Source organism: Archocentrus centrarchus, unplaced genomic scaffold (assembly GCF_007364275.1).
Source record: "Archocentrus centrarchus isolate MPI-CPG fArcCen1 unplaced genomic scaffold, fArcCen1 scaffold_55_ctg1, whole genome shotgun sequence".
In the NCBI taxonomy this organism is placed as follows: Eukaryota; Metazoa; Chordata; class Actinopteri; order Cichliformes; family Cichlidae; genus Archocentrus; species Archocentrus centrarchus.
Window position 1 is genome coordinate 1,342,551 of NW_022060277.1, and position 22,967 is coordinate 1,365,517.

Below are 22,967 nucleotides of genomic sequence, written 5' to 3' on the forward strand. Positions count from 1 at the left end.
TGTTCTTGGCCCTCCACAGCTGAGCACCAAATATCCGATGAATCTGACAGCTTTGGAGATATGATTGTATTTTTTGCATATGTGGAGTCCAGGTATAATTGGCTGTTTTTGTGAGTCTGTCTTTAGTGGCTTTCTGGCAGCATCTGCCTTCTCCATGACCACACTACACACTCTCTACACACTCTACACACTGCAAGCACAACAGAACTTGTTACCAATATCTCCATCTGTTTTTCACTCCCACAGCTTTCACCTGCTCCTCAGCAACCAAACGCCACATGTTGCCATCTAACTTTTAATTTGTTGATGAGGTGCATTTTATCACTGATAGGAAACAGGATGTAATACCAAAACCCCCCAACACCTTTTTTTTATTGGGGTGGGGGTGTAATAATGTTGGTTAACTGATGTAAACAGTGTTTGCAGTATTTTGTGCTCTGTGAGGCAGACAGAAAGACTTTAATGGACTAACACTTTTCTCCTCTATCTGAGCACTCAAAGCACTTATACAACACGTTAGACACACTTCAGACAACTCTGGATTTAGACACAGACAGTAATTAACTGCTATGTGTAACTGCTGTTACTTTTCAATAAGAAAAATGAATAAAACAACAATAAACAACAGAGCAAACCTCTCCCAGTACAGTCAGCTGTGACTAACCGGAACCTTGGATTAAACTCACTGTTAACATCATTTAAATGTGGAAAACATCATCAAAAGCATTTTTCTGACACATTCATTTAATTAAAGTGATGAAGCAGAAGAAAGATGCTCTGTGCTTTCAGAGCTTTATTGGGGGTGGTACTGGACCTCATGAGGAAATCAAGGGTAATCACTGCAAACTGATATATAACTGATATTGATACAAAACAACAACTAAGCATGACTGAATTTGACTTGACTGCAGTGGAAAACCAGGACTTCAGTGATGCAGCAGCTCATGAGCATCACAATTCACAGACCATGAAACACGTACACAGAAGCAAAGGGAGCACCAACTACATCTGCAGGTGTTTTCAGCCGTGATTTCTTTGCTGTTCTCCAGGCTTTCAAAGTCTTTCAGAGGTTTTCTTTGGATGTGTTTTCACTCCTTTTCAGTGCAGTCCTTCTACCTGATCTGTACCAGAGGAATGCTGTTTGTTTGTTAAGCGACTTCACACTGACCTATGAATCATTTACAAGCATAAGAAAGGGCAAATAAATCATTAGAAATTGTTTCTTTAGGCACTTTGTTACTAAGCAGCCTGTCACAAAAACACATTTGTTCTGATTTCTTTAGTTAAATCTACAAAAAATATCTAGCATAGATTTGTGATTTAGTATAATAAGGAGTTATTGGCTGAAAACAGCATCTCTCTGTATGGACTGCAGTAGGTCCCTAAAAATGTGAAGAAACTGGTCAAGTGGAGGACAAAAGACGCTCTGTGGCAGATGGAAAGTATCTGAAAGTCAGGTTCTTAAGAAATAGGGGTGGGGGGGACCTGACAGAGGACCTGAGAGATCATCTGGACCTTCAGCTGATCCTTCTACTGTTCACTGATCACTCATCAGAAACCGTCTCGGTTTCAGGAAAATTCCTGAAAGCTTCCTGACAGCTGTTGGGAAGAATAGCTGTCAGGAAGCTGTTTGTCAGGGAGGGAAACGGGGAGGAAAGGCTGAACAAGTCTGATGATGATTCTCTGTATTATTGTAGGGTCTTTACCCACAATACAAAGCGCCTTGAGGCGACAGTTTGTTGTGATTTGGCGCTATATAAATAAAATTGAATTGAATTGAATTGAATGATGTGATCCAAATTAGAAAATGTTGGTTCAAATCATCATCAAAATGTATGGAGGATATCAGGAGGTGCAGCAGTGTCCACAGACATCTGTAAAACACTGTGGAGGCTCTGTGACAGTGTGAGGCCAAATTTCAGCCAGTGTGTTGGAGGTGTTGTAGAAAAGTACGGTCAGATTTTGATCCACCGTGCAGTGTTCAAAGTGTCTGACTGGCATGACCTGGACAGAAAACAGAGTCACGGATCAGCCTCAGAGGACGGACCTCAACAATGTTTAACAGTGTGTATTCTGACAGAGAGCAGAACGAAAAGGCAGAAACATCCAAAGAGGAGCTTTGAATGAAGCCTGCAGAACGATTCCTGAAGACTGCTGAAAGAAATGACAGGAATGCTGCCCAACAGAGTTCAGGCTGTGCTGGAGACTTTAAATGTTTGTATGTTTGCACATTTCAATAAATCACTGCATCTGTTTCCCAATTTTTATAAAGAAATGAGTGGAGGCTCAAGACTTGTGCACAGGGATGGGGTGAAAAAATTCTGCGCAATAGTGAGTGTGTGTGCATGCGTGTGTGTGTGTGTGTGTGTGTGCATGTGTGTGTGCAGATGGATGGACTGTATACACACCTGCAGTATTTGTTGAATGATGGCAGGCAGAGGAATAAAGCTGCTCATAGCGTTGAGAACCTTCATGGTGAGCTCCTTCAGCACTACGACATTTAAAGACACGAGATATTAAAGATACATTAGCACCACAATCAGCCAGAACGTGAGCTTAAAAACAAACTTTCTCTCTACCTGGATAAATGTTTCACTCCTTTTTACAGAATGAGCAATAAAATCACTGCTCTCAGGCTCTTCAGCACAAACTCTGTTCTAAGGTACTTCTGCAGGTGAAGCCAAACGCCCCAGTCAAATTTCATGTCTTCAAATCCAGTCACAAAATTAGTCTGCTCAGCTTTTTCACTTCAAGTGTCCAAAACGTACAGGAAGCTCTGTGTACAGCTGTATATATTAGTCATCCTTCAACAGTGGTGAAATGTAAGTAGTTATTTACATTAAGTTCTGTATGATGAGGATATGGGAGAGCTTAAAAGAAGCATTCTTGGGAACTAGAGAGTCGGGACAGATTTGAATAAGACTGTTTTGAGAACCACACTTGGTGTTGGCTCTCACTGCGGTATTGTATCACTTCCTGTTCCTGTTTCGGAGCACAGTGTTTTGCTGTCTGTTAGCTGTTATATCTGTATAACTAGATTTATCTGGATAATAACATATTTTAGTGTAATCTTCACCTACTTTAAATAGCATACTCTTTGCTGAATCACCTGTATTCACATTACTCACTTTATTTGTTTTTAGAAATTCGCTAGCTTAGCTCAGCTAGTAGCTTAGCTCTTAGCCGACTCACTACCAGCATGGCTTCTTCTCCTGTCTCTCCTGCACTTTCCTGCTCTGGGTGTCACATGTTTAGTTACTCCTCGGCCTCCTTAAGCAGTAACGGTACTTGTAATAAATGTAGTCTGTTTGTAGCTCTGGAGGCCAGGCTTTCTGAACTGGAGACTCGGCTCCGCACCCTGGAAAATCCTACATCTAGCCAGGCCCCTGTAGCGGGTGCGGACCATGGTAGCTTAGCCGCCGTTAGCTCCCCCCCAGCAGATCCCGAGCAGCAGGGAAAACAGGCCAGCTGGGTGACGGTGAGGAGGAAGCGTAGTCCTAAGCAGAAGCCCCGGGTACACCACCAACCTGTTCACGTCTCTAACCGTTTTTCTCCGCTCGGCGCCACACCCGCCGAGGAACAAACTCTGGTTATTGGTGACTCTGTTTTGAGAAACGTGAAGCTAGAGACACCGGCGACCATAGTCAAATGTCTTCCAGGGGCCAGAGCAGGCGACATTCATGGAAATTTGAAACTGCTGGCTAAGGCTAATCGTAGATTTGGTAAGATCGTTATTCACGTCGGCAGTAATGACACCCGGTTACGCCAATCGGAGGTCACTAAAATTAATATTGACTCGGTGTGTAACTTTGCAAAAACGATGTCGGACTCTGTAGTTTTCTCTGGGCCCCTCCCCAATCAGACCAGGAGCCACATGTTTAGCCGCATGTTCTCCTTGAATCGCTGGCTGTCTGAGTGGTGTCCAAAAAATGACGTGGGCTTCATAGATAATTGGCAAAGTTTCTGGGGAAAACCTGGTCTTGTTAGGAGAGACGGCATCCATCCCACTTTGGATGGAGCAGCTCTCATTTCTAGAAATCTGGCCAAATTTATTAACCCTCCTAAAAACTGACTACCCAGGGTTGAGACCAGGAAGCAGAGCTGCAGTCTTACACGCCTCTCTGCAGCTTCTCTCCTCCTGCCATCCCCCCAAAACCCCATCCCCATAGAGTCGGTGCCTGCTCCCAGACCACCAAACACCAAAGCTAAAATCAGCAAAAAGCTATTTAAGCATAAAAATTCAAAAACAATAAATAATACAGCTTCATCAACTGCACCAAAGAATAAAACAATTAAATGTGGATTGTTAAACATTAGGTCTCTCTCTTCCAAGTCCCTATTAGTAAATGATTTAATAATTGATCAATGTATTGATTTATTCTGCCTTACAGAAACCTGGTTACAGCAGGATGAATATGTTAGTTTAAATGAATCAACACCCCCGAGTCACAGTAACTGTCAGAATGCTCGAAGCACAGGTCGAGGAGGAGGATTAGCTGCAATCTTCAATTCCAGCTTATTAATTAATCAGAGACCCAGACAAAGTTTTCATTCTTTTGAAAGCCTGACTCTTAGTCTTGTCCATCCTAATTGGGAAAATCAAAAACCTGTTTTATTTGTTATTATCTATCGTCCACCTGGTCCCTACTCAGAGTTTCTGTCTGATTTCTCAGACTTTTTATCTGATTTAGTGCTCAGTTCAGATAAAATAATTATAGTGGGTGATTTTAACATCCATGTAGATGCTGAGAATGACAGCCTCAACACTGCATTTAATCTATTGTTAGATTCAATTGGCTTCTCTCAAAATGTAAAGGAGCCCACCCACCACTTTAATCATACTCTGGATCTTATCCTGACATATGGCATAGAAACTGAAGACTTAACAGTATTCCCTGAAAGCCCCCTCCTGTCTGATCATTTCTTAGTAACATTTACATTTACTTTAATGGATTACACAGCAGTGGGGAATAAGTTTTATTACAGTAGAAGTCTTTCTGAAAGTGCTGTAACTAAGTTTAAGGATCTAATTCCTTCATTGTTATGCTCTTCAGTGCCAACACAGTACAGAGCAGCTACCTAAACTCTGCTCCCAGTGAGGTCGATTATCTCGTCAATAGTTTTACATCCTCACTGCGTATAACTTTGGATACTGTGGCTCCTCTGAAAAGGAAAGCTTCAAATCAGAAGTGCCTGACTCCGTGGTATAATTCACAAACGCACAGCTTAAAGCAGATAACCCGAAAGCTGGAGAGGGAATGGCGTCTCACTAAATTAGAAGATGCTCATTTAGCCTGGAAAAAGAGTTTGTTGCTCTATAAAAAAGCCCTCCGTAAAGCTAGGACATCTTACTATTCATCATTAATTGAAGAAAATAAGAACAACCCCAGGTTTGTTTTCAGCACTGTAGCCAGGCTGACAAAGAGTCAGAGCTCTGTAGAGCCGAGTATTCCTTTCACGTTAACTAGTAGTGACTTCATGGATTTCTTTACAAATAAAATTTTAGACATTCGAGAAAAAATTATTCATAACCATCTCAAAGATTATTCTTCATGTTCGGCTGCTTTCAGCACTGCTGGTATTTGTTTAGACTCTTTCGTTCCAGTTGATCTTTCAGAGTTAACTTCAATAGTTACTTCCTCCAAACCAGCAACATGTTTGTTAGATCCCATTCCTACTAGACTGTTCAAAGAAGTCTTTCCAATTATTGATGCTTCAATCTTAAAAATGATCAATCAGTCTTTATTAGTTGGCTATGTACCACAGACCTTCAAGGTGGCTGTAATTAACCCTCTGCTTAAAAAGCCATCACTTGACCCAGCTGTCTTAGCTAATTATAGGCCAATCTCCAACCTTCCTTTTCTCTCAAAGATTCTTGAAAGAGTAGTTGTAAAACAGCTAACTGATCATCTGCAGAGGAACGGTTTATTTGAAGAGTTTCAGTCAGGTTTCAGAATTCATCACAGTACAGAAACAGCATTAGTGAAGGTTACAAATGATCTTCTTAGAGCCTCTGACAGTGGACTCATCTCTGTTCTTGTCCTGTTGGACCTCAGTGCAGCTTTTGATACTGTTGACCATAACATTTTATTACAGAGATTAGAGCTTGCTATAGGTATTAAAGGTACTGCACTGCAGTGGTTTGAATCGTATTTATCTCATAGACTCCAATTTGTTCATGTAAATGGGGAGTCTTCTTCACACACTAAGGTTAATTATGGAGTTCCACAGGGTTCTGTGCTAGGACCAATTTTATTTACATTATACATGCTTCCCTTAGGCAGTATTATTAGAAAGCACTGCATCAATTTTCATTGTTATGCAGATGATACTCAGCTTTACCTATCAATGAAGCCAGATGACACACATCAATTAGTTAAACTGCAGGAATGTCTTAAAGACATTAAGGCCTGGATGACCTCTAATTTCCTGCTTCTAAATTCAGATAAAACTGAAATTCTTGTTCTCGGCCCCACAAATCTTAGAAACATGGTGTCTAACCAGATACTTACTCTGGATGGCATTACTTTGGCCTCCAGTGGCACTGTGAGAAATCTTGGAGTCATTTTTGACCAGGATATGTCCTTCAATGCACATATTAAACAAATATGTAGGACCGCTTTTTTGCATTTGCGCAATATTTCTAAAATTAGAAACATCCTTTCTCAGAGTGATGCTGAAAAGCTAATTCATGCATTTATTACTTCTAGGGTGGATTATTGTAATTCACTATTATCAGGCTGTCCTAAAAGCTCCCTGAAAAGCCTTCAGCTGATCCAAAATGCTGCAGCTAGAGTACTGACAGGGACTAGAAAGAGAGAGCAGATTTCTCCCATATTGGCTTCTCTTCATTGGCTCCCTGTTAAATCTAGAATAGAATTTAAAATTCTTCTCCTCACATACAAGGTCTTGAACAATCAGGCACCATCTTATCTCAAAGACCTCATAGTACCATATCACCCCAGCAGAGCACTTCGCTCTCAGACTGCTGGCTTACTTGTGGTTCCTAGGATACTTAAGAGTAGAATGGGAGGCAGAGCCTTCAGCTTTCAGGCGCCTCTTCTGTGGAACCAGCTTCCAGCTTGGATTCGGGAGACAGACACCCTCTCTATTTTTAAGATTAGGCTTAAAACTTTCCTTTATGATAAAGCTTATAGTTAGGGCTGGATCAGGTGACCCTGAACCATCCCTTAGTTATGCTGCTATAGGCCTAGTCTGCTGGGGGGTTCACATAATGCACTGTTTCTCATTCACTTATTTACTTTGTTTATACTCCACTCTGCATTTAATCATTAATTGATATTAATCTCTGGCTCTCTTCCACAGCATGTCTTTCTCTCCCCTCAGCCCAACCGGTCTCAGCAGATGACCCCCCCTCCCTGAGCCTGGTTCTGCTGGAGGTTTCTTCCTGTTAAAAGGGAGTTTTTCCTTTCCACTGTCGCCAAGTGCTGCTCATAGGGGGTCGTTTTGACTGTTGGGTTTTCTCTGTATTATTGTAGGGTCTTTACCCACAATACAAAGCGCCTTGAGGCGACAGTTTGTTGTGATTTGGCGCTATATAAATAAAATTGAATTGAATTGAATTGAATTGAATTGTTGAGGAATATAGATTTTTAGTTCCAGCTTACAATCAGCAAAGATTCTGATTCTGATTGAAATGTGTTGATGATGTGGTGATCACGACAATCAGTCCTCTAGCAGAAAGCCTGGATCATGCTGAACAAGCATTACACTGTCAGAGAGACACTGAAACCTGACTGCAGTCATCGTATGAAAGGAAAACTGCATTCAGCAAAACTGACACCAAAGTGACAGAAAAGATGGATGTGCTGTAACTTGTAAATGTGAGTATACTGCATTAAAAACAAGGACACACACACGCACACACACGCACAGACACACACAGACACACACACACACTCTGAATAAACGTAGCAGTCATGGACTGTTATTTATTTCCTCACAGACTGCATCTGCTTCATCCACACTGGGAGCAGAGCTGGATGAAACAGTGTTGGATGAAACACTGCTGGATGAAACAGAGCTGGATGAAACAGTGTTGGATGAAGCAGAGCTGGATGAAACAGTGCTGGATGAAACAGTGCTGGATGAAACACTGCTGGATGAAACAGCGCTGGATGAAACAGCGCTGGATGAAACACTGCTGGATGAAGCAGTGCTGGATGAAACACTGCTGGATGAAACAGAGCTGGATGAAACAGTGCTGGATGAAGCAGTGCTGGATGAAACACTGCTGGATGAAACAGCGCTGGATGAAACACTGCTGGATGAAGCAGTGCTGGATGAAACAGCGCTGGATGAAACAGCGCTGGATGAAACACTGCTGGATGAAGCAGTGCTGGATGAAACACTGCTGGATGAAACAGAGCTGGATGAAACAGTGCTGGATGAAACACTGCTGGATGAAACAGAGCTGGATGAAGCAGTGCTGGATGAAACAGTGCTGGATGAAACAGAGCTGGATGAAACAGTGCTGGATGAAACACTGCTGGATGAAGCAGTGCTGGATGAAACAGAGCTGGATGAAACAGCGCTGGATGAAACACTGCTGGATGAAACACTGCTGGATGAAACAGAGCTGGATGAAACACTGCTGGATGAAACAGAGCTGGATGAAACAGAGCTGGATGAAACAGCGCTGGATGAAACACTGCTGGATGAAACACAGCTGGATGAAACAGAGCTGGATGAAACACTGCTGGATGAAACAGAGCTGGATGAAACAGTGCTGGATGAAACACTGCTGGATGAAACAGAGCTGGATGAAACAGCGCTGGATGAAACAGAGCTGGATGAAACAGTGCTGGATGAAACAGAGCTGGATGAAACAGTGCTGGATGAAACACTGCTGGATGAAGCAGTGCTGGATGAAACAGCGCTGGATGAAACAGCGCTGGATGAAACAGTGCTGGATGAAACACTGCTGGATGAAACAGCGCTGGATGAAACAGCGCTGGATGAAACACTGCTGGATGAAACACTGCTGGATGAAACAGAGCTGGATGAAACACTGCTGGATGAAACAGAGCTGGATGAAACAGAGCTGGATGAAACAGCGCTGGATGAAACACTGCTGGATGAAACAGAGCTGGATGAAACACTGCTGGATGAAACAGAGCTGGATGAAACAGTGCTGGATGGAAACACAGCTGGATGAAACAGAGCTGGATGAAACAGCGCTGGATGAAACAGAGCTGGATGAAACAGTGCTGGATGAAACAGAGCTGGATGAAACAGTGCTGGATGAAACAGTGCTGGATGAAACACTGCTGGATGAAGCAGTGCTGGATGAAACAGCGCTGGATGAAACAGCGCTGGATGAAACAGTGCTGGATGAAACACTGCTGGATGAAACAGCGCTGGATGAAACAGCGCTGGATGAAACACTGCTGGATGAAACACTGCTGGATGAAACAGGGCTGGATGAAAGCGCTGGATGAAACAGTGCTGGATGAAACAGAGCTGGATGAAACAGAGCTGGATGAAGCAGTGCTGGATGAAACACTGCTGGATGAAACAGGGCTGGATGAAACACTGCTGGATGAAACAGTGCTGGATGAAACAGCGCTGGATGAAACAGCGCTGGATGAAGCAGTGCTGGATGAAACAGGGCTGGATGAAACACTGCTGGATGAAACGCTGCTGGATGAAACGCTGCTGGATGAAGCAGTGCTGGATGAAACAGGGCTGGATGAAACACTGCTGGATGAAACAGCGCTGGATGAAACACTGCTGGATGAAGCAGTGCTGGATGAAACAGAGCTGGATGAAACAGCGCTGGATGACACAGCGCTGGATGAAGCAGTGCTGGATGAAACAAGGCTGGATGAAACACTGCTGGATGAAACAGAGCTGGATGAAACACTGCTGGATGAAGCAGTGCTGGATGAAACAGAGCTGGATGAAACAGCGCTGGATGAAGCAGTGCTGGATGAAACAGGGCTGGATGAAACACTGCTGGATGAAACAGAGCTGGATGAAACACTGCTGGATGAAACAGCGCTGGATGAAACAGCGCTGGATAAAACACTGCTGGATGAAGCAGCGCTGGATGAAACAGTGCTGGATGAAACACTGCTGGATGAAACACTGCTGGATGAAACAGAGCTGGATGAAACAGTGCTGGATGAAACACTGCTGGATGAAGCAGTGCTGGATGAAACACTGCTGGATGAAACAGTGCTGGATGAAACAGTGCTGGATGAAACACTGCTGGATGAAACAGAGCTGGATGAAGCAGTGCTGGATGAAACACTGCTGGATGAAACAGAGCTGGATGAAACAGTGCTGGATGAAACAGTGCTGGATGAAGCAGTGCTGGATGAAACAGAGCTGGATGAAACAGCGCTGGATGAAACAGAGCTGGATGAAACACAGCTGGATGAAACAGCGCTGGATGAAACAGAGTTGGATGAAACAGCGCTGGATGAAACAGCGCTGGATGAAACACTGCTGGATGAAGCAGTGCTGGATGAAACAGCGCTGGATGAAACAGCGCTGGATGAAACACTGCTGGATGAAACAGCGCTGGATGAACCAGCGCTGGATGAAACAGCGCTGGATGAAGCAGCGCTGGATGAAACAGGGCTGGATGAAACACTGCTGGATGAAGCAGTGCTGGGTGAAACAGTGCTGGATGAAACAGCGCTGGATGAAGCAGTGCTGGATGAAACAGGGCTGGATGAAACACTGCTGGATGAAGCAGTGCTGGATGAAACAGAGCTGGATGAAACAGCGCTGGATGAAACAGCGCTGGATGAAACAGCGCTGGATGAAACAGCGCTGGATGAAGCAGTGCTGGATGAAACAATGCTGGATGAAACACTGCTGGATGAAACAGGGCTGGATGAAACAGGGCTGGATGAAACAGTGCTGGATGAAACAGGGCTGGATGAAACAGGGCTGGATGAAACACTGCTGGATGAAGCAGTGCTGGATGAAACAGGGCTGGATGAAACAGGGCTGGATGAAACAGAGCTGGATGAAACAGCGCTGGATGAAACACTGCTGGATGAAGCAGTGCTGGATGAAACACTGCTGGATGAAACAGAGCTGGATGAAACAGCGCTGGATGAAACAGAGCTGGATGAAACAGCGCTGGATGAAACAGTGCTGGATGAAACAGCGCTGGATGAAACACTGCTGGATGAAACACTGCTGATGAAACACTGCTGGATGAAACAGTGCTGGATGAAACAGAGCTGGATGAAACAGCGCTGGATGAAACACTGCTGGATGAAACAGAGCTGGATGAAACAGAGCTGGATGAAACAGCGCTGGATGAAACACTGCTGGATGAAACAGAGCTGGATGAAACAGCGCTGGATGATACACTGCTGGATGAAACAGAGCTGGATGAAACAGAGCTGGATGAAACAGCGCTGGATGAAACACTGCTGGATGAAACAGCGCTGGATGAAACAGCGCTGGATGAAACACTGCTGGATGAAACAGCGCTGGAACACCAACACTGGCTGAGACTGAGTGAGTAACACGAACAGAACCATGAGAAACAATAGAGGTGCTGTTCCTCAGGTAACATATGGCACTGTATCCACTGAACAGTGGAACTGTGGCTACACCAGAACCCCAAAGAACATGAGTTAGTCCATGTATGCTCCAACCTGCTGTGAAACCTGCTGTGCGCGTGTCTCCACCCTGTTTAAGGAAACTTTAGATCACTGGATATCCATGGCAAATTTATGTTAGCTTTCAGAGCAACAGAAGGAATACTAACTGGAAACACAAACTGGTATGTGAATTTGACTGGCTTCCAGTCCCAAGGCTGTGCAGAGGAATAAAAACACTGAGGCCATCCCCTGGACCGGTTCTCATAGAAGGCTTTTCTACTTGAGCACTCAAAGCACATTTTCAGCCTCAGTCACCCATTCACACAAACACTAACATCTAACATCCACAGGTCACATGAACACATCGGAGAGCAACTCAGGGTGGCATGCAGACTGGAGCAGCCAGGAATCAAACCAGCAACCTTATGATTAATAGATGACCTGCTCTACTTCCTGAGCTACAGCCACCCCAATAGTAGTAGTGATACTGGTGAGGTGTCTGAACCCAAAGGATACCTAAAGAGAATACCCACCCTCAGTCTGTTCACCTTTGCATCTGGTAAGCATTACACAAGCATCCTGTGTCACACCAACAGACTATCACACTCATGTGGACTTCCTGTCTGTCTGCAATTATTACTGAGGAGAACCCATGGGTGGTAAAGACATCTGCAACAGCACACGATGTTCTCTCTGGAAATGTGAGCATGCGGCTCAGGCTTGTATCCCAGAGCAGACGGGAAAGATGTTCCAGGAAAAAACTGATTCAGTTCAATTTATTCCAGCAGTTCAGTGAAGAACGTCTGTCTGGAACGAGCCATCAGAAATGTTTTTCCCCATATCCCCTGTGGAATAGTACTTTTCTGCTTTATTTCAGCACTCAAAGCACATTTTCACTGCAAGCCTCATTCACCCACTCAGAAAAGCACCTTCCCACACTCACCCTCCAAAGGATGCATCAGGGGCAAATCAGAATTCCATATCTTGCCTTTATCAGGTCATTTTTAAATACAGTACTCTAAAAAGTAGCACTAGCATTTTTATCTTTGGGGCGGCTGCGGCTCAGGAGGTAGAGTGGGTTAACCACCACTCAGTGGATCACTCTGGATCCTCAAGTCTGCATGTCCAAGTATCCTTGGGCAAGATGGTGAACCTCGAGCTGCCCCCAGTGCACCAATCAGAGCGTGTCTGTGGCTCAGGAGCACTCAAAAACACTGACTGCTCAGCTAGAGAAAAAACTGCTCTATAAGAACCAGTTCAGTCACCGTTTACTCAGGTGTCCCAATACTTATGCCACCACTGTGGTCCAAGGGTACCTTAACAGGAGCACCAATAATAAAGTTTCAGTGGACTGACATTCAGTGTTCTCTCAGATTGTTTTTGGTTTCACTTGTTCAGTCTCAGAGTTTCCAGTTCATCAAACACAGAAAGTCATCAGGCAGTGACAGTTTGTGACAGAGGGTGAGCTGGTGGGCACTGATTCTCACCAGGATTTTCAACCTCTCCCTGGCCCAAGCAGTCATCCCCCCCTGCCTAAAAACAGCCACAATCATCCCCGTGCCCAAAAGGTCATCTGTCACCAGCCTAAATGATTACCGCCCTGTGGCCCTCACACCGGTAATAATGAAGTGCTTTGAGAGGCTGGTTCTCCAGCACATCAAAGACCATCTGCCCCCCACTTTCGACACCCATCAGTTTGCATATCGTGCAAACAGATCCACAGAGGACGCCATCACTGTAGCTCTCCACTCTGTGTTGAGCCACTTGGAGCAGCAGCAGAGCTACGCTCGCATGCTCTTTGTGGATTACAGCTCAGCGTTCAACACAATCATCCCGGACATTCTCACCACCAAACTGCACACCCTGGGCCTCCCCCCTCTCACATGTTCCTGGATCAAGGACTTCTTAACCAACCGGCCCCAGACTGTGAGACTTGGCCCCCATCTCTCCTCCACCCGCACCCTGAGCACTGGCTCCCCACAGGGCTGTGTGCTGAGCCCCCTCCTGTACTGCCTCTACACCCATGACTGCAGTCCGGCCCACAATAACAACCTCATCGTCAAATTTGCTGACGACACCACAGTGGTCGGACTCATCTCAAAGGGAGATGAGGCAGCTTACAGAGAGGAGGTCCTGAAGTTGACAGCCTGGTGTTCAGAGAACAACCTGGTACTGAACACCATGAAAACCAAAGAGATCATCATCGACTTCAGGAAGCACAGGACTGACCCAGCTCCCCTCTACATCAACGGCGAGCGTGTGGAGAGGGTCCACACCTTCAGGTTTCTTGGTGTCCTCATCTCTGCTGATCTCTCTTGGTCAGATAACATCACAGCTGTTATCAAGAAGGCTCAGCAGCGACTTCACTTCCTGAGGGTCCTCAGGAAGAACAACTTGGACTCAAACCTGCTGCTGACCTTCTACCGCTCATCCATTGAGAGCCTGCTGACGTACTGTATCACAGTATGGTACGGCAGCTGCACTGAGGCAGACAGGGTCAGGCTTCAGAGGGTAGTCAAGACAGCACAAAGAATCGTTGGCTGCCCTCTCCCCTCCCTGATGGACATCTACACCTCCCGCTGCATCAGCAGAGCCAGGAACATCATCAAGGACAGCTCACACCCTGGCTTTGACCTGTTTGACCTGCTGCCCTCTGGCAGGCGCTACAGGTGCATCAAAGCCAGAACAAACAGACTCAAGAACAGTTTCTTCGCCAGAGCAATCACCACCCTGAACTCACACACTCACCCACTGTAACTGTGCAACACCCACATCTCTGTGCAATATTAGATTATTCATACTGAACAATATCTAACATTCCTATATTGTGTTATATCCAGTATTCATTCACTAGTGCAATATTCATTCACCAAGTGCAATAATTCATCATCTTCATTATTATATGTATACACGCATTTACTTTCTTACAATGTACAGATGCACCAATGTAGGTATGTATGTATATATTTTTATACATTCTATTTTTTGTATATTTTACACATTGTTTATTTTCTGTATATCTCTTGATCATATTGATTATACTAGATTATAATATTTTTGTAATATTTTTATTTTCATTTAGAGAGTTTGATTTTCTGTTACATGGCACTGAACAGGAGTGGCCCTCCAATCTCATTGTACATCCTGTATAATGACAATAAAGGCATTCTATTCTATTCTATTCTATTGTTGCTACAGTGAGTCACAGACAGAGCAGCTGACTCTGAGCTCCACTGCTGAAAGCTACTGACAACCAGGATTCCCTTCAGCACGATCACTCTGAAAATATTTCAGCAGAGAAATGAACAACAAGTAAGTGCCACAGTGTTGCTGCATAGAGAACTAAACTGACATCTTTGTTTAGGTGTGTGGTGATGCATGCTAACGATTGTGTGTTTACCCTCAGAGGTGTGTTTAGCATCGAGCCCTTTCACTTGTTTCTGAGACGCCATCATTGTGTCCAAAAGTGGAAACCACAGAACCTGTGAGAAACAGAAATGAATGAATGACTTGTAATGTGAATCCTCAGCTGCAAACACACACACACACACACACACACACACACTGAGCATACCTCTCTTTGTTGCTGGTTGAGGCCCTGACAACTTCGATGACAGAAGACAGTTATGTCATTCACCGACTCCTTTAATTTCATAAGTGCTGATTCAGTGATTCTGGCCCCGTCAGCGTCCTGTTCCTCGCCTCCTCCGTCCCTCTCAGCAGTGAGGACACACAGTTTTTCCTTCAGTGTCTCCACAGAGTAAAAAAGCATTTGGTAACAATAACTACATGCATGAAACAGCAGCAGTGAAAAGTACAATCATTTTATTTTAAGTGTGTAAATATGTTGAGTTTATACTTTTACCTCACAACTTTTTACTTATTCACACAAGAATAAACAATCAAATAAACCTATATGAGTACCTATTTACACTCACCGGTCACTTTGTTAAGGACACCTGTTCATCAGCTTTTAATGGGAATATCCAATCAGCCAATCACATGGCAGCAACTCAGGGATTTAGGCACATAGACATGGTGACGATGACCTACTGAAGTTCAGAACGAGCATCACGATGGCAAAGAAAGGCCATATAACTGGCTCTGAACATGGTATTGGTGCCAGATGGGCTGGTCTATCTTAGAAACTGCTCGTCTACTGGGCTCTTCCCACACTGCAGGGTTTACCCATAATAGACCTACAAAGACAACGCATTCAGTAAGCAGCAATTCTCTGAGCAAAGATGCTTTGTTGATGCCAGAGGTCAGAGGACAAAGGCCAGGCTGCTGTGAGCTGATAGGAAGGCAGCAGCGGCTTGTTAAAACCAACCATGTGTAAGGTTTGTGTGTCTGAACACACAACATGCCGGCTCTTGAAGCAGATGGGCTACAGCAGCAGAAGCCTGGTGCTGCTCCTTCAGCTCCAAACTGATGAGTCTAAATTTCTGCTGCAGCATTCGGACGGTGGGGTCAGAATCCACCACAAACATGAAAACATCGATCCATCCTGACCTTAATACTGACTAAGCATTATTTAAATACCACAGCCCACCTGAGCGTTGCTGCTGACCATGTCCATCCTTTAATGTACCCACTTCTCCTGATGGCTGCTTCCAGCAGGATAATGTCACAAAGCTCAGATGGCCTCAGACGTGGCAGTGAGCTCACTGACCTCAGTCCAGCACAGCTGCTTTAGGTTGTGGTGAAACAAAATCTCTGAGGATGTTTCCTCACAGTTCTGGGGTCCAACCTGAGACCCAGCAAGGCATCTCTAACAAAGTGGCCAGTGAGCGTGCATGTATATCATTATGGTCACTGCAGTATAGAGCCTTTGGTAGAAAGTTAGATTTCTAATAATGCAGGGCCTTTGCCTTACAATATCAGACACCTTGAGGTGAACCGATGCGATATAAATGAAACTGGAACAAATCAAATAAATGATTAGTATTTGGGTGTGATGTTGTTACCTCTAATAAAACAGCAAATGCTCCTTGAACATCTCCTTTCTTCTCCAGTAAGTAGGCTGTAGCGTCATTGCAGCGGTGCTTCTCTGTTATCTAGAGATCAAATATACAACGTTTAAAGGCGCCCACCAGCTTGGGTTTCCTACATAATCCTGTGAGCTACCGATCACAAAAGCAATCCCTCTATTGAACAATCCAGAGGCAAAAGGAAGCTGTTCACTGTGGACTGAAGACTCCAGCATGCTGCTTTGCTCTTCACTCTGCTGCTCTGACTCTGCTCTTCATGAGGTTTGCAGTTAGGATGCTCCCACCTCAGGCTTCAGAACCGTTTCAGTGACTGAAGAGATCCACATAAGAACTATGACAGGAAGCTTGGAACATCCCAGCATCGGATACTTTGTATTGTTTGCAAGTGTCCCAGTAACTGCTGTCTCTTAGAAGGCAAAAGCTTTTTTCCTGCATGTTTGTATGGCATCATATTCATGACATAATGACAGAATTGCAACTTTTGGATTATTTGTGTGCCGTATTCGTAATTTATGACTCTGTGATGTGAAAGGAATTTAGGTCCTGCAGAATTACAGATTCTGTTACTGTAACAACTACACTGGATTTACTACAGTGTGTCAGGGCAAATATCTGTAACTGAAAAAGGCAGCCAACAGTAAACCAACATTAAACCAAACTTAGCCACCTAACATATTCCACCCCCCCAGCTTCACACAGCAGGTACAGTAGTCTACAGTTCCATCCAAATTCACATAAGGAAACACATAAGGAAAGCTCAGAGGAGGGTCACAGCACCAGCTACTGGACTCCAAGACCACACAGAGCAACCTGAGCAGCATTTGGAATAATTATAAGAAAGCCTCCAACTCGGTACCCACAGACAGAGGCGTGCTTGGCACTATATAACACAATGCAACAGCCATACAAGCAATAACAAGAAGGGCACTGAGTGAGTGTCAGAGCCGGGACTCTGAAACACTCCATGAATATATCGGCAAGATGGCCCCTGAGATGAGCTCCAAGAGTGCTTCAGGCAGCTGAAGACAGATGGAGAAATTAGATTCAGGGCAGTGACCCCCAAACTGAGAGAGTGGCTCCAGCAGACGTCTCTGTCCTGAACAGCTGAGACTGCACAGGACCCTCAAACTCCCAGGTCTCTGCTAGAGGTTGAAGAAGACACACATACCACCCCCTCTGCATCACAGCTATGTACACCATGTTCTACCCACAGGCACAAGATTACTCCTACCACATTAAATAAAGTGCAGCTCTTAATGCAATAACTTGGTTCTGTTATTTAGCTTTTGTACAGTTGTACAGCTTTTGTAGAGTTATAATATTACTTGTATTGCTTCCTCCAGTCTGTAGTGCTGGGAGGTGTGGAGAAAGCTCAGGAGCTGGTCTGGGGCAAAGCGGCACAGTAAATCCAGCAGAAGCTCGTGGAGGTCACCTTCCAGAGGCAGGATGGCTCCTGAAGGAAGGCCTTCCCTGAGCAGAGCAATGCAACATGATGAGGAAGAGGAGGATCATGCAGGGAGGACAGGAGGAAGTGCAAAAGTAAAGCCTTGATTATATATTCTGTGCCTGCGGCTTTGCTCGGGTCTGCTCAGGTCCGAGTGATGTCATTTTTGTTATCAGAGCGTGAGCGCGAGGGTCCACACAAAGGTCTGTGCAAACATCCACATGCCTGCCAATTTATGTGACCACACACTCACCTGCAGCGCATTTACAGTTGTGTTCAAAATAATAGCAGTGCATTCAAAAGCACGAGCAAAGCTCAGAATCCTTATAATAGTTTTTATTTACAGGCATTGGAGACACTGCACATTATATTCTAAATCAAAACATGAAGAAAAATGTATAATTTTTCCAATTACTTAACAGGAAATGAAGAAAAATGAATGTTGGGCTGTTCAAAAAAACAGCAGTGTCTGCATTTTTCTTTATAAACTCAAATATTCACTTTATGAACTGAAAAATCTTTAGGAATCAGCATTCCTGTCAATCACTAAACTAATATTTAGTTGTATAACCGCTGTTTCTGAGAACTCTGTCACATCTGTGGAGTCAGTCAACTTCTGGTACCTGTGAACAGGTATTCCAGCCCAGGAGGATGTGACAACGTTCCACAGTTCCTCTGCATTTCTTGGTTTTGCCTCAATAACAGCATTTTTGATGTCACAAGTTTTCTGTTGGATTAAGGTCCGAGGATTGGGCCGATCACTCCAGAACTTTGTTGGTCTGGCACCAAGATGCTGCTGCTTACTGCTGTGTTTGGGGTCTTTGTCTTGTTGAAACACCCGTTTCAAAGGCGTTTCCTCTTCAGCATAAGGCAACATGACCTCTTCAAGGATTTTGATATATGCAAACTGATCCATGATCCCTGGTATGTGATAAATAGGCCCGACACCATAGTAAGAGAAACATTCAAATATCATGATGCTTTCACCACCATGCTTCACTGTGTACTGTGGCTTGAATTCAGTGTTTAGGGGTCATCTGACAAACTGTCTGGGCCCTTGGACCCAAAAAGAACAATCTTACTTTCATCAGTCCACAAAATGTTTCTACATTTCTCTACAGGCCAGTCGATGTGCTCTTTGGCAAACTGACACCTCTTCAGCACATGCCTTTTTTTTCCACAGTGGGACTTTATGGGGGCTTCCTGCTGACAGATTAGCCTCACACAGGTGTCTTCTAATTGTCACAGTACTCACAGGTAACATCAGCCTGTCTCTGATCACCCTGGAGCTGATCATTGTCTCAGTCTCTGCCATCCTGGCTATTTTCCATTTTAGAGCATTGGAGATCATTTTATTGTTTTCTGCACTTCTTTATATGTTTTCTCCTCTCCAATCAACATTTTAAAGAACGCTGTTCTTTTGAACAGTGCCTGGAACGGCCCATTGTTCTCAGGTTTTCGGTGAGAAATCATCTACAACGTGTTTGCTTCATCCTTAAATAAGGGCCACCTGATTGACGCCTGTTTTTTCACAGGAATGAATGACCTCACTGATTGGACTCTACGCTGCTATTATTTTGAACAAACTCCTTTCAATTAATCATTCAGTTACACAGACTCAGAGCATGCATCTCATCAATGTTGGGGCTGTTGCTTTTCTATGACTCTACTACACCTACTGGTAAATTATTTGCCATGTAGTAATATCATTTCTACCAAAAATATTGATTGATCTGGTTACTCATGTTGGACTGCTATTATTTTGAACACAACTGTACATTATAAGGCACCAAGTACACGTGCGCCTCAGGTGGAGGATTTTAAAGCAGTCTAACAACAATATGGTGTCTCCAGCTGTCAGTGACTGTGTTTGAAACAGAGGATAATGCAGCAGAATGTAAGATGTGCACCATACCGTGGCTCCAACAGGCAGCTGAGGAATCTGAAAAGGAGCTGATCATCCTTTGGAAAGAGAGAGAGAGAACCTTTGTAAGACACTTACATTCTTATCTAGATGTTTTCAAAAGTACAAGAATATGCATACAGCCATCAAACAAGCAAACACTTGGTCATCACAGTATAACACAGCCAGCTAAACTTCAGGGACATCAGTATGTCCAGTTAGGAAACATTGTGTATGAATGTCCTCTGCTTTGATGCAAAGCAAAGTGACAGCAGATGCTCTGGAGAGGCCATAACAAGATAACCCTCAAAGTGGGAATGGTTTGTGGTGGCCACAGACCGTTGCTTTCTCTTAATTCCTGCAGGGGTTTTTGTAGTTTTGCTTTTTGCAAGTGTCCTTATCACTACTGTTAGCATAGGATGGTATCACAGGTAGTCCAGCTCCTCCAGGATGTAACATCCATGCCTTTCATTGCAAAAAGGTTTGCAGTGTCTCCTCGCACAGTCTCAAGAGTGAGGAGGAGACGGGCTGTTACACGAGCCAGCTGTAGACGGCCCAGCAGCGGGACCAGTATCTGCTCCTCTGTGCCAGCAGGAACAGGAGGAGCACTGCCAGAGCTCTCCAGGGGGGAAGTCTCATCTTCATGTCTCCAACCAGACTGCCAGAATCAGACTCCACGAGGGTGGTGTTAGGGCCCAGTGTTCCTGTACAGCCCCTGAAGGTGTCCCAGCCCAGCGCTGCACTGCACTGGAAACATGTTCCTCCAGCTGTTTCTGTTTCAGCACCACTTACTGCTCCAGCCTTTGTTTCCATCGTCACATTTCTTTTTAAACATGTTGCAAATTCAAAGAGACTTTATAATAGATTTTATGTCTGTGTTATATTGTTAATAAAATAGAGCTTTATGAGATTGGAAAATCATTGCATTCTGTTTTATTTACATTTTACACAACATCCCAACAACAACAACTGCATCCATCTGTGCATTCTTAATGTAATGTAGTCCCTGTGTCAGGTCAGGCCAAAGGTGAAGCTTCTTACTGCCCTTTGAAAGCCTACACTGTGTGTATTATCTGATGCACAGCACAAGCATAAAGCAGCTCTCAGGTTTTAATCTGCTCAAAGCTAACAGTTTCATCTGGCACTGTGTACGGTCAGAGGCTTATTTATTATTTAAAAACACATGTGACACGACTCTTTATGCTGACCTCACCTTAAGCTCTGAGATGATTTGCTGCACCTCTTCTGCAAAATGAAACAATACTAGGTCAGCTGATTTGCTGGGGTCAAGGGTCACCAGGTCCTGTGAAGATACAGATATACTGTCAGACAGAGATTCTTTTCCTCCGTTCGTGCCTCTGAATTTATGAAATATCTGACTCCAAATATAAAAGAAATATTGCAGAAAATGTGTTTTTTAAATAGCTGCAAGTGGCAGTTCAAATTCAACCAAATGGCTTCAACTATGAACAAAAACAAACCACAAACAATTCACTCACTTTTAGACATTTTTATAGTTCTGCATCTATAAACCACCACAGATTATGTTAAATTTAACAATCAAGATGAGACTGAAGTGCAGACTTTAATTAAGGCTGTAACAAAAGTACTGGATTGACCGTTAAGGAATTATAATTAGGAACTAGGACTCACATGCACCCTTAGCTTCAGAGGCTCAAAAATAAATGGGCACCCGAGTGAGATGCAGTTTAATGTCCAGATGAGACCTGTTCCCTCATATCATAAAAATGAAGCTGCACCACATGGATGAAGGCCAATTAACTCCATGAAGCCCTTTTTAAATACACTCATAGATGAACTCTGTCTGTGGAGCTCGAGTTAACACCTGGTTAAAGTTTTTAGAGAATGTGTAGCACCATCTTGTGCCAGTACAGACCATTGCATCACCGGGTGGGTTGGTTGGTACTAACAGACTTCCATTTGTCTATGTTAGAAAACTAGTAACAACAAGTAAACTCAAACTGAAAAGCGGTCTAAGGGGTCACTTTGTGCTGCCGCCGCTGCAGCATTGACTTCATGTTAGAAAGAGAGTCAAAAAAGTGTTTTGGTGATCTTGTAATAGCAATTTTCCTATTTTGTTCAATTTGTTGTTGTTTATGTTTTGTCTTTCGGGGTGGCTGTGGCTCGGTTGGTAGAGCAGGTCATCTACTAATCGGAAGGTTGGTGGTTCAATTCCCGGCTGCATGCCAAAGTATCCTTGGGCAAGATACTGAACCCCAAGATGCTCTCCAACACAAGCGTTAGAGTGTGAATGTTAGATAATAAGCACTTAGCTTAGTTACACATGGAAGTGCTTGTATGAATGAGTATGAATGGGTGAATGCAAACGTGTTGTATAAGAACTAGTCCATTTACCATTCTTTTGCTGTGTGGCATTAAAATTAAAATGTGCAACCTAAGTATTCTTATGTTTGGGTGGGGTTCAATGACCCGGATCAGTGACTCAGATTGGTCCATAAAATGAACCAAGTTTACCAGCAGTGGTTCTTCATTGTTGGCTAGCTGCACCGAAACGGGAAAATCCAAGTCCCAAATTGAGATTGTTTTTAGGATGTCAGGATTTCGGATTGTGCGGTAAGAAATTAATTTGTGTTTGTGATGCACATGTAGTGACCTGTTGTGCTGTAAACTGGTTGGATGTGCCTGGGAAAAATACAATTTTATTGCACAAAATTGAGCTGATTGCACCAATCGGCGTCTGACTCTAGCTTGTTAATAAGTACCAGGAATTAATGCTTAATTATTAATTAATGCTTAAGTCTGTGCAAGTGTGTGTGTATGTGTGTGTGTGTGCATCTATTAACCTGTATATGTTTCAGTACTTTGCTCTTGACCGTTTGTTTCTCCTCGTCGCTGTAGCCAGGCATGGACAGCAGGTTGTGGATGTAGTTAAAGATCTCCCACTGAGAGACACACACACACACACACACACACACACACACACACACACACACACACACACACACACACATAAAATTAATTACACTACTTTTGCTTTTGTTGGAATCAGCCAAATT

General features: G+C 44.0%; 1 protein-coding gene across 2 annotated transcripts in view; it reads right to left on the reverse strand.

The window, feature by feature from the left end:
- vps8 (VPS8 subunit of CORVET complex) overlaps positions 1–22,967 on the reverse strand; it is a 93,005-nt gene that overhangs the window by 8,658 nt on the left and 61,380 nt on the right. For both annotated transcript variants that reach the window (XM_030725438.1, XM_030725437.1), the window contains 8 exons: positions 22,755–22,853; positions 21,143–21,232; positions 19,942–19,988; positions 17,908–18,052; positions 16,559–16,648; positions 15,166–15,342; positions 14,992–15,073; positions 2,409–2,491 (listed from right to left, as the gene is read on the reverse strand). In XM_030725438.1, the coding sequence (XP_030581298.1) occupies positions 2,409–2,491; positions 14,992–15,073; positions 15,166–15,342; positions 16,559–16,648; positions 17,908–18,052; positions 19,942–19,988; positions 21,143–21,232; positions 22,755–22,853 (813 nt within the window). The remainder of the gene's footprint in view (positions 1–2,408; positions 2,492–14,991; positions 15,074–15,165; positions 15,343–16,558; positions 16,649–17,907; positions 18,053–19,941; positions 19,989–21,142; positions 21,233–22,754; positions 22,854–22,967) is intronic.